The sequence below is a fragment of the Bombina bombina genome, chromosome 6 (assembly GCF_027579735.1).
Source record: "Bombina bombina isolate aBomBom1 chromosome 6, aBomBom1.pri, whole genome shotgun sequence".
Taxonomy (NCBI): Eukaryota; Metazoa; Chordata; class Amphibia; order Anura; family Bombinatoridae; genus Bombina; species Bombina bombina.
The window spans coordinates 739,046,763-739,059,319 of record NC_069504.1 but is presented as its reverse complement, the minus strand read 5'-3'; the positions used below and the strand labels follow the sequence as shown (position 1 = coordinate 739,059,319).

The 12,557-nt window shown below is 39.1% G+C and overlaps 1 protein-coding gene across 1 annotated transcript in view; it reads left to right on the top strand.

Moving 5' to 3' along the window:
- The window catches only part of BIN3 (bridging integrator 3), a 291,723-nt gene that overhangs the window by 198,631 nt on the left and 80,535 nt on the right, over positions 1–12,557 (top strand). The window contains exon 3 of the mRNA XM_053717975.1: positions 7,065–7,105. Coding sequence (XP_053573950.1) covers positions 7,065–7,105 — 41 coding nt within the window. The remainder of the gene's footprint in view (positions 1–7,064; positions 7,106–12,557) is intronic.

Here is a 12,557-nt window from a genome sequence, read left to right as displayed (position 1 = left end):
GAATACAATGGTCTTCCTCTAGGGGATCTATTTCATAGGTTCTCTGTTATCGGTCGTAGAGATTTCTTCTACCTCCCTTTTCAGATCGACAATATACTCTTATATACCATTACCTCTACTGATTCTCGTTTCAGTACTGGTTTGGCTATCTACTATATGTAGATGAGTGTCTTAGGGTAAGTAAGTCTTATTTTATTTATGACACTCTAAGCTATGGTTGGGCACTTTATATGTAAAGTTCTAAATATATGTCTTAAAACTTATCTTTGCCATGATTCAGGATAATCAGTATTCCTTTATTCAGACTGTCAGTTTCATTATTTGGGATAATGCATATGAATAAATATTTTTTTCTTACCTTAAAATTTTCATTAGACTTTTTTCCCTGCGGGCTGTTAGGCTCGCAGGGGCTGAAAATGCTTCAATTTATTGCGTCATTCTTGGCGCAAACTTTTTTGGTGCAAAATTTTGTCATTTCCGGCGCCCTAATTGACGCCGGAAGTTTATTCGTAGTTGCGTCATTTTTCACGTATACATGTTAGACGTTTTTTTGCGCCAAAAAATGTGGGCGTCGTTTTTTCGCCGTCACAGGATGTGGCGTCATTCTTGGCGCCAAAAATATGGGCGTTGTACTTGGCGCCAATAATGTGGGCGTCATACTTGGCGCCAAAAATGTGGGCGTCATTTTTGTCTCCACCTCTTTCCACATTATTTAAATCTTACTTTTTCATTGCTTCTGGTTGCTAGAAGCTTGTTTATTTGGCATTTTTTCCCATTCCTGAAACTGTCATTTAAGGAATTTGATAATTTTGCTTTATATGTTGTTTTTTCTATTACATATTGCAAGATGTCTCAACCTGACCCTGGATCAGAATCTACTTCTGGAAAGACGCTGCCTGATGCTGGTTCTACCAAAGTTAAGTGCATTTGTTGTAAACTTTTGGTATCTATTCCTCCGGCTGTAGTTTGTGTTAGTTGTCATGATAAACTTTCTAATGCAGATAGTGTATCCATTAGTAATAATCCTTTACCTGTTGCTGTTCCTTCAACATCTAATGTTCAGGATGTCCCTGTTAATGTAAAAGAATTTGTTTCTAATTCTATTAGGAAGGCTCTGTCTGTTATTCCTCCTTCCAGTAAACGTAAAAGGTCTTTTAAAACTTCTCATATTTCAGATGAATTTTTAAGTGACTGCCATCATTCTGACTTATCTGTTTCTGATGAGGATCTTTCTGGTTCAGAAGATTCTGCCTCAGATATTGACACTGACAAATCTTCATATTTATTTAAGATGGAGTTTATTCGTTCTTTACTTAAAGAAGTATTGATTGCATTAGATATGGAGGAGTCTAATCCTCTTGATACTAAATCTACTAAGCGTTTAAATTCAGTTTTTAAACCTCATGTAGTTATTCCAGAAGTTTTTCCAGTTCCTGATGCTATTTCAGAAGTAATTTCTAGGGAATGGAATAGTCTGGGTACTTCATTTACTCCTTCTCCAAGGTTTAAGAAATTGTACCCTGTGCCATCTGATAGATTAGAATTTTGGGACAAGATCCCTAAAGTTGATGCGGCTATTTCTACTCTTGCTAAATGTACTACTATTCCTACAGCGGATAGTACTTCCTTTAAGGATCCTTTAGATAGGAAGCTTGAATCCTTTCTAAGGAGAGCTTATTTATGTTCAGGTAATCTTCTTAGACCTGCTATTTCTTTGGCTGATGTTGCTGCAGCTTCCACTTTCTGGTTGGAGGCTTTGGCGCAACAAGTATCAGACCATTCTAGCTATTTTAGCTAGAAGAGCTTTATGGCTTAAATCTTGGAATGCAGATATGACTTCTAAGTCAACTTTGCTTTCTCTTTCTTTCCAAGGTAATAAATTATTTGGTTCACAGTTGGATTCTATTATTTCAACTGTTACTGGGGGGAAAGGAACTTTTTTGCCTCAGGACAAAAAATCTAAAGGTAAATACAGGGCTGCTAATCGTTTTCGTTCCTTTCGTCAGAATAAGGAACAGAAGCCTGACCCTTCCCCTAAAGGAACGGTTTCCGTTTGGAAGCCTTCTCCAGTCTGGAATAAATCCAAGCCTTTTAGAAAGTCAAAACCAGCTCCCAAATCCGCATGAAGGTGCGGCCCTCATTCCAGCACAGCTGGTAGGGGGCAAGTTACGATTTTTCAAAGATATTTGGATCAATTCGATTCACAGTCTTTGGATTCAGAACATTGTTTCACAAGGGTACAGAATAGGTTTCAAGGTAAGGCCGCCTGTGAGAAGATTTTTTCTCTCTCGCATTCCAGTGAAGGCTCAGGCATTTCTGAAATGTGTTTCAGACCTAGAGTTGGTTGGGGTAATTGTGCCAGTTCCAGTTCTGGAACAGGGTCTGGGGTTTTACTCAAATCTATTCATTGTACCAAAGAAGGAGAATTCCTTCAGACCAGTTCTGGATCTAAAAATATTGAATCATTATGTAAGGATACCAACATTCAAAATGGTGACTATAAGGACTATTCTGCCTTTTGTTCAGCAAGGGCATTATATGTCTACAATAGACTTACAGGATGCATATCTTCATATTCCAATTCATCCAGATCACTATCAGTTCCTGAGATTCACTTTTCTAGACAAGCATTACCAGTTTGTTGCCCTTCCGTTTGGCCTAGCAACAGCTCCAAGGATCTTTTCAAAGGTTCTCGGTGCCCTTCTCTCTGTCATCAGAGAACAGGGTATTTTTCCTTATTTGGACGATATCTTGGTACTTGCTCAGTCTTTACATTCTGCAGAATCTCATACGAATCAACTTGTGTTGTTTCTTCAAAGACATGGTTCAAGGATCAATTTACCAAAGAGTTCATTGATTCCTCAGACAAAGGTAACCTTTTTGGGTTTTCAAATAGATTCAGTGTCCATGACTTTATCTCTAACAGAAAAGAGACGTCTGAAGTTGTTTTCAGCTTGTCGAAACCTTCAGTCTCAGTCATTCCCTTCGGTAGCTTTGTGCATGGAAATTCTAGGTCTCATGACTGCTGCATCGGACACGATCCCCTTTGCTCGCTTTCACACGAGACCACTCCAGCTTTGTATGCTGAACCAATGGTGCAGGGATTATACAAAGATATCACAATTAATATCCTTAAATCCCAATGTTCGATCTTCTCTGACTTGGTTGAATCACCATCGTCTAATTCAAGGGGCTTCTTTTGTTCGTCCAACCTGGACTGTGATCTCAACAGATGCGAGTCTTTCAGGTTGGGGAGCTGTATGGGGATCTCTGACAGCGCAGGGGGTTTGGGAATTTCAGGATGCGAAATTACCGATCAACATTTTGGAACTCCGTGCGATTTTCAGAGCTCTTCAGTTCTGGCCTCTTCTGAAGAGAGAATCGTTTATTTGTTTTCAGACAGACAATGTCACAACCGTGGCGTATGTCAATCATCAGGGTGGGACTCACAGTCCTCAGGCTATGAAAGAAGTATCTCGGATACTTGTATGGGCGGAATCCAGCTCCTGTCTAATTTCTGCGGTTCACATCCCAGGTGTAGACAATTGGGAAGCGGATGTTACATCCGGGCGAATGGTCTCTTCACCCAGAGGTTTTTCTTCAGATTGTTCATATCTGGGGACTTCCAGAAATAGATCTGATGGCCTCTCATCTAAGCAAGAAACTTCCCAGGTATCTGTCCAGATCCAGGGATCCTCAGGCGGAAGCAGTGGACGCGTTGTCGCTTCCTTGGAAGTATCAACCTGCTTATATCTTTCCGCCTCTAGTTCTTCTTCCAAAAGTGATTTCCAAAATCCTAATGGAGCGTTCATTTGTTCTGCTGGTGGCTCCAGCATGGCCTCACAGGTTTTGGTATGCGGATCTCATTCGGATGGCAAGTTGCCAACCTTGGACACTTCCGTTAAGGCCAGACCTTCTATCTCAAGGCCCATTTTTCCATCAGGATCTCAAATCATTAAACTTGAAGGTATGGAGATTGAACGGCTGATTCTTAGTCATAGAGGTTTCTCTGATTCAGTGATTAATACTATGTTGCAGGCTCGTAAATCTGTATCTAGAAAGATTTATTACCGAGTCTGGAAGACTTTCATTTCTTGGTGTTCTTCTCATAAATTCTCTTGGCATTCTTTTAGAATTCCTAGAATTTTGCAGTTTCTTCAGGATGGTTTGGATAAGGGTTTGTCTGCAAGCTCTTTGAAAGGTCAAATCTCTGCTCTTTCTGTTCTTTTTCACAGAAAGATTGCTAATCATCCTGATATTCGTTGTTTTGTTCAGGCTTTGGTACGCATCAATCCTGTCATTAAGTCAATCTCTCCTCCCTGGAGTCTTAATTTGGTTTTGAGGGTTTTACAGGCTCCTCCGTTTGAGCCTATGCATTCTCTGGATATTAAGTTACTTTCTTGGAACGTTTTGTTCCTTTTGGCCATCTCTTCTGCTAGAAGAGTTTCTGAGTTATCTGCTCTTTCTTGTGAATCTCCTTTTCTGATTTCTCATCAGGATAAGGCGGTATTACGGACTTCATTTAAATTTTTACCTAAGGTTGTGAATTCTAACAACATCAGTAGAGAGATTGTTGTCCCTTCATTGTGTCCTAATCCTAAGAATTCTATGGAGAAATCTTTACATTCTTTGGATGTAGTAAGAGCGTTAAAATATTATCTTGAAGCTACTAAAGGTTTTAGAAAGACTTCTAGTCTATTTGTTATCTTTTCTGGTTCCAGGAAAGGTCAGAAGGCTTCTGCTATTTCCTTGGCATCTTGGTTAAAGTCCTTGATTCATCATGCTTATGTAGAGTCGTTTAAGTCCCCGCCTCAAAGGATTACGGCTCATTCTACTAGGTCAGTTTCTACTTCCTGGGCTTTTAGGAATGAAGCTTCTGTTGATCAAATTTGCAAAGCAGCAACTTGGTCTTCTTTGCATACTTTTACTAAATTCTACCATTTTGATGTTTTTTTCTTCTTCTGAAGCAGGTTTTGGTAGAAAAGTACTTCAGGCAGCTGTTTCAGTTTGATTCTTCTGCTTATAATTTCAGTTTTTTTCCATTTTGTGATTAAAACTTTTTGATTTGGGTTGTGGATTATCTTCTCAGCGGAATTGGCTGTCTTTATTTTATCCCTCCCTCTCTAGTGACTCTTGTGTGGAAGTTCCACATCTTGGGTATCTGCTATCCCATACGTCACTAGCTCATGGACTCTTGCTAATTACATGAAAGAAAACATAATTTATGTAAGAACTTTCCTGATAAATTCATTTCTTTCATATTAGCAAGAGTCCATGAGGCCCACCCTTTTTGTGGTGGTTATGATTTTTTTGTATAAAGCACAATTATTCCAATTCCTTATTTTTGATGCTTTCGCTCCTTTCTTATCACCCCACTTCTTGGCTATTCGTTAAACTGAATTGTGGGTGTGGTGAGGGGTGTATTTATAGGCATTTTGAGGTTTGGGAAACTTTGCCCCTCCTGGTAGGAATGTATATCCCATACGTCACTAGCTCATGGACTCTTGCTAATATGAAAGAAATGAATTTATCAGGTAAGTTCTTACATAAATTATGTTATTGGTGTGAATCCAAGGGTTACTCATGGAGTAGGGTTAGAATTCCCAGAATTTTGCCTTTTCTCCAAGAAGGATTGGAGAAGGGTTTATCGGCAAGTTCCCTAAAGGGTCCGATCTCTGCCTTATCTATTTTGTTACACAACCGTCTGGCTGATGTCCCAGATGTTCAATCCTTTTGTCAGGCCTTGGTTAGGATCAGGCCTGTGTTCAAACCAGTTACTCCTCCATGGAGTCTGAATTTAGTTCTTAAGGTTCTTCAAGGGGCTCCGTTTGAGCCTATGCATTCCTTAGATATTAAGTTGTTGTCTTGGAAAGTTTTATTTCTTGTTGCTATTTCTTCAGCTCGAAGAGTATCTGAGCTTTCGGCGTTGCAATACAGTTCACCTTACCTTATTTTCCATGCGGATAAGGTAGTCTTACGTACTAAACTAGGGTTCCTTCCTAAGGTTGTTTCAGACAGGAACATTAATCAGGAGATTGTTGTTCCTTCCTTGTGTCCAAATCCTCCTTCTCAGAAGGAAAGGCTTCTGCATAATTTGGATGTAGTCCGTGCTTTGAAGTTTTACTTACAAGCAACTAAGGATTTTTGTCAGTCTTCTTCATTGTTTGTAATCTTTTCTGGAAGACGTAAGGGTCAGAAAGCTACGGCTACCTCTCTTTCTTTCTGGTTGAGGAGTATCATCCGCTTTGCATATGAGACTGCTGGACAGCAGCCTCCTGAAAGAATTACGGCTCATTCCACTAGGGCGGTTGCTTCCTCATGGGCATTCAAAAATGAAGCTTCTATGGAACAGATTTGCAAGGCTGCAACTTGGTCTTCTCTTCACACTTTTTCTAAATTTTACAAATTTGATACCTTTGCCTCAGCTGAGGCTGTTTTTGGGAGAAAGGTTCTTCAAGCAGTGGTGCCTTCCGTTTAGGTTCCCTGTCTTGTCCCTCCCTTATCATCCGTGTACTCTAGCTTTGGTATTGTATCTCACAAGTAAGGATGATGATCCGTGGACTCATCGTGTCTTTAAAAAGAAAAGAAAAACTATGCTTACCTGATAAATTTGTTTCTTTTTAGACACGATGAGTCCACGGCCCGCCCTGTTCTCTTGAGACAGGTTGTTAATTTTTGTAAACTTCAGACACCTCTGCACCTTGACATTTCCTTTCTCTTCCTAACTTCGGTCGAATGACTGGAGTGGGAGGGAAGGGAGGAGCCATATATAGCAGCTCTGCTGTGGTGCTCTTTGCCTCCTCCTGCTGACCAGGAGGTGTAATCCCACAGGTAACGATGATGATCCGTGGACTCATCGTGTCTAAAAAGAAACAAATTTATCAGGTAAGCATAAATTTTCTTTTTAATAGTTTACCCAGCTAGTTCTCGTTTTATTTGTGGTTATTCTTGCTTCTGTCTTTGGAGGTTAATCTGCCATATTTTTATAGTACTAATTTGCAGACTTTAGCCAAGTAAGTAGTGGGTTGGTACCAGAGAACATAATCTACTTTTCTTACTTGCAGGTGGAGAGAGACTTTGAACGGGAATATGGCAAACTACAACAGTGAGTAAAAAAGAACATATGTTCCTCTTTGTCTCACCTTTCCAAGCTTTGAATCTCCCCCAGACTCATTGGTTAATATTTACACAACTCTTTACCACCTATATTCACAGCTGCATTCTCCAAGTCACCTATGGTCTATATATTCAGTCAACAGTGCTTATCTTTCTTTATCTTTGAGCTCCCAATTGCTTATATGTCCAATTTTCCTGTGCCTAACTAACTCATGGCCAGTATCCTCCTTTGTATCTGTTTCATTATGGTCTATGCCCTTCATCTATGTTTGTATCTGCCTTATTTGTGGTCTCTCTCTTACTTATCAAATGAACAGTGATTTCATCCCTAAGTTTCTGTTCTTTGACCTATGTCTACCTCTACCTTCACTGTGCTTAAGGTCTGGATCCTTCTCTGTCTTCTCATAGCCGGTGCCTCCCACCTTTTCTTTGCTCCCCACATGATATGTGTCCCTTTTTTCTTCTTTTCATATTCTATATTATCTGTATTTCCATCTTCATACCCTACACTTTATTGCGTTATGAATTGTGTTCTAGTCATTTTCTCTCACACTGGACTCTAGTGGACAAGTGCCCTTCTTCTATGTCATTGTGCTTGGTGTGGCCTCTTTCTTTCATACAGGTGGTGAGAGTCCACAATCTATTACTCCTGGGAATTACTCTTCCCTACCACTAGAAGGAGGCAAAGATTCCCAATCCCCATATGATTCTTTGGTAAAAGGGGCTTTCATTTTATGTTGAGGCTTGTTTCTCCCTCAGAGTACAGTATTTGTCAGAGGGATGCATATTGGGTATGGTTAGTGAATCTCTTTTCACTGCTTGTAAAATGTTGTCACAGACCTTCCATAGTGGTCGCAGGGACTTGTCTTTTGCCTTCTCTTATGGATCTACAATATACTCCTATTCCATAACCTCTGTTGATATGTTTCAGTACTGGTTTGGCTTTCTACTTTACTAGTAGATGAGTGTCTGTTGGTAAGTATCATATTTTTATTTATATGACTCTCTGTAGCCTAGTTTGGGCAATTAATATTATATATTTATTAATATATATAGCCTTGGGACAGAATGTTTATATTTATTATTTTTCCAGTTTAAATTTTTTGTGCGCATCAGATCTTTGGCACTCAGTGTTTAGTTTGAATTTTTTACCTTACTTTTGCCTTCTGGTCTGCTCATATCGGGATAGCACACATAAGCCCTCAGGATTGTGCACCTAGGGGTGTTGGCAGGTTCGGGCGTTTGTATTCTTCTTGCGCTTTGGGTTAGCGTACGTATGCCCTTAAGGTTTTGGCACTCTAATCTCCCTTTTAGCTTCGGCTATGGAGTCTACTTTTCTCCTGCTTTATTTTTGTTTTAGCTTAGCGTGCCTTGAACTTGTAACTTTTATTAAACTGATGGTAAATTTCAGACAATAAGAATGTTGCAATGAAACATATATTAGTTTGCAAGTAAAACCACATTTTTTTTTTTTTTTTTTTTTTTTAAATAAGTTTTTTATTGAGGTTATTGACAAAAAAAAACATCAAATACACATGTTACATAGGTATTCAAAATCATTCTTTTAAACTATGACATTACTTAAGAGTTCAAAACTATGCTATAGTCACATGCAGGTAAAGATTTGTCATGAGAAAACCCAAAGTAACATCACCATATTTATATGTAACAGGCAAAACTGAAACCTCATTTTCTGCTTTATATTATTTTCCTCTCCTAATAAAATAAGCCACTTTTGGACTCCTGTCATCTAGAATAATGTCTAGAGGAAATAGAGTGGTAGAAATGGTCTCTCTTGAACCTATGGCAAATTAGAATAAAATTTTCAACTGATAAAAGCTTCTGAAACATTTAGGAATATTCAGGCTACATCTTCAAACTTTGTTATGTTTCGGAACGTTCTAAATATCTTGACAAACTGCAAGATTTTGCTAATGAAGAAGGGAAATGGGGTGCGGTATTTGCAAGGAGAACCGCGTATTTAACCCTCCTATAAAAGGAGGTTTATAATATGTAGTGGGGGGTAGGAGGTGGTAGGATATACATGAGAAGCCTGTAAAACATCTGAGTAATTTCTATGTATGTCGATCACTAGCATCTGTAAGAGATTGCAGTTGGGTCGGCTACTATAGTTGATTGCTTGAACGAGGTAGGTGAGGGCTCATTATGTCTCTGTGTATGGCCTTATAAGCATATGAATAGCTATAGGGAAAGTAGAGAGAAATTAACTCTAAACTAGAGTATTAACCTTGAACTAGCTGACTATATGGGTATTCCTTATCCAGAGTATAAAAAATTTAGAACAAAATATATGAGACTATATAGACTATAGTTAGTTCCATTATAGCGGTATCAAGCAATATGCGGTATGAGAGATTAGAAGCTAACAGCAAAAATGATAAGGTTTGTCAGGTACCCCATAAGCAGTTAAAATTCAAACAGGAAAACTTGGTATAACAGGTATGTATGTATAGGTATAGAGAGAACCTATATGGAGAGTATAGTTTAGCTGAGGAAAATGTGGCTCATCTATCTACTTTAATTACACAAGCCTTGGGTATATAGATGTTGCAGGCCAAAGTATATAGAAAAAGACTATGAACTAAAGACACCCAGTAACTAAAACTTATATCTAGAGAGAACTGCTAAATTAGAGCTACTCTCAATGTGTTATACTTGGGGCACAGAAATAATGTCTTTACATATGGTAACAATATTAAGAATATAGAGAGGCAAATAGTAAACATGTTCACAACAATTGGCGATGTAGCTGGATTAACCTTATTAAACTGTAACCTAGTTCTAAATATATTAAATACCTTAATCCACTGCAATCATTGGGACCCAGGAAACAAGAATAGCAAGGAGCACAGCTGTTACATTAATAGCTACAGAGATTCAAAACTACGGATCTTCATAGGAAAGTATCAATCAGATGTTTTGCAAAGTAAATATGTACAGGTTTGAAACACTGCATAAGCAAGCTAAGACTCCCCTCCAGTGGTGAGAGTTAGCAATTACATCCTCTACCAGTGAGCAACAATTGAACACTAAACCAAGAACCACGATCTGTAAAATAGGACCGTGCCACTTAGTAAAATATCAAGCATATGAACTTCTAAAACATTCATCCTTCAGGTACTCCTATGACATGATATAGCATCAAAGCCAGATGTAACAGCATAGCTCAGATGCAAACTACCTTTGTAAGCCAGAACATGGTTAAGTTAAATAGAGCACATTTATGCAACAGCCCATTGTAAAGAGATATAACCAACATAGATAAATTGTCCACATTGAGTGCAGGTATTCCCATGAATGATGCCCCATCATATAAATAATCATTCCTTAAGCAAACAAAGCAGGGATCGTTATGAGCACTACAAGTATGTGATTAAAGGTAGCAGATACGATAGCAGTCATTCACTTCACCCCACGCAACATTCTTAAACTTTAAGACAAACAAGTATGATAGGATAAGGTATACAGGGAACAGTAATAATAAAAAAAAGGTGATTAGCATTGTATCCTGCCTAAAACACAGGGCTAACGGTGTGTGTGACCAGGCGTATTGCCAACATTCAAACAAGTCTTTCTAATAACCAATATCTCCATTAGATCCACAAAGAGCATAATGGGCTTAAGGATCTGTCGGATAGTTCATCTAGCCGATGCCTCTAGGAGTTGTTAACTCTGAACCTAGTAATGGACCTGCTCTGTTCTCTTCCACCGCAACAGCAGGTAGGTGATCTCCCTCCAGGATCTCCCTAACAAACAGCCATGTTAGTGAGTAAAGGTATTTCCCAGCCCTAAGCACAGGAGGTATCTGGACAGTTGCAGGAACGGTACAGACCGCTGCCTCAATGGTTCTATTTACATGACAGGGGGGAGACATGCTCACCGCCTCATCCTGAGTCCACACATCAGCCGGCTGATCAGCTGGAAAAGCAGCGTTCACGGGGCTCACTACCATGTTTCTCCATGGATCGTGCAGGGTGGATGATGGCTGCCGGGGCCCCAAGGCGCCATCCATTTCACAAACTACTGTGGAGACATGGTGCAAGGTGGTAGAATCCGTAGCGACCGCTTGAACTGCCATCTTGAGCGTGTGTGAAAATACAGCCTGATAACCGGCCAGGAGATTACCAAGTTCTCTGAGTATATATACCGCTGGTTCCATATTGCTTTTCACTGCAGCTGTCGCCATAGAAATAATGTAGTTCAAAAAGTCAGTTTTTCCCCGCTAATTTTTTGCTGCGTAGGTAAAAGGAAAATGGCCGCTGCTTAGCACTCTGATCTGCAAAGCCAACATGGGTGGGATAGGGTTACATCCAAGAGATATATCACCATTGGATTTTAAATCTCTGATGCCTCTGTCTTTGCTAATTCCAGCTGTTATTGGAATAAGGGAGCTAGAGCGGTCGCTAAATTAGTATTTTGTATATAGTGCAGCCGGAGCCACCTTGAGATGCGACCGCTCAGCTCCAGTGTTAGCTCCGCCCCCAAACCACATTTTTTTTAATTGTGTATATATATATATTTTATAATAAAAGGTTTATAATCCTAATTGGTATTGTCTGTTCCTCCGCTCCCCTTTATTTCCTCTTTTGGCTTGGCTGTGATGTATAGAGCAGTCCCACTAACTCTCGCTTTCTAGGGGTTTTAAAGGGGCTGGACTTTAAGATTATCATATGACACACATGTTGATTTGATGTTCACTGAAATTGTCATTAAAAAAAAGTTTATCCAAGTGGACAAGCATAACATTGCAATAGAAGCAAAAAAAAAAAAAAAGGTACACATACTTTTTTAATGGCAAAGATTACATATATGGCATTTGATTAGTTAAAGTTTACAAGCACTTTAAGCTTTTTTAGGAGGGGGTACGTTTTCCATTCCTCAAGAGCTTTTTTTATGGGGATATAATTGTTTGTGCTATTGTAGTCCAGTGCTATAATGGAGCCATCTGCTTCTGTCCATAAATCTACCTTTCCTACCAATGTTTAGTGTGTGTATTGAAAAAAAAAAAAAAGATGAGGAATCTCCTCTAGCTTGTTTATGTGGCTCATGTTTAAATATGTTAATGCATTCAGACCAACCCAATGCTGCTTTTATTGGTATTACTGCTCCTTCTGTTTGTTCCTTACAGGGGAACTCTACAGATTTTGATCATGGTGTAAAAGATCTCATCAAATCTACTGTTTCAGAAATGTTGGCAGCTCTCCAGTCTTCAAGTAAGCGTAAAAGATCAGTTCCAAATTTACCTTCTACTAGTGCTATGCCTCCTGAGGCTAGGATTCCTGTTCATAATCCTGTTTTGTTTTTTAAAGATGAACATATTCATTCTCTTTTTTTAAAAGAGGTTTTGCTTGCTTTTTGGGGTTTTGCTTACTTTAGGGGTTAAATACTCTAAGGGTTCTGAGGATAAGCCATTTGATTAT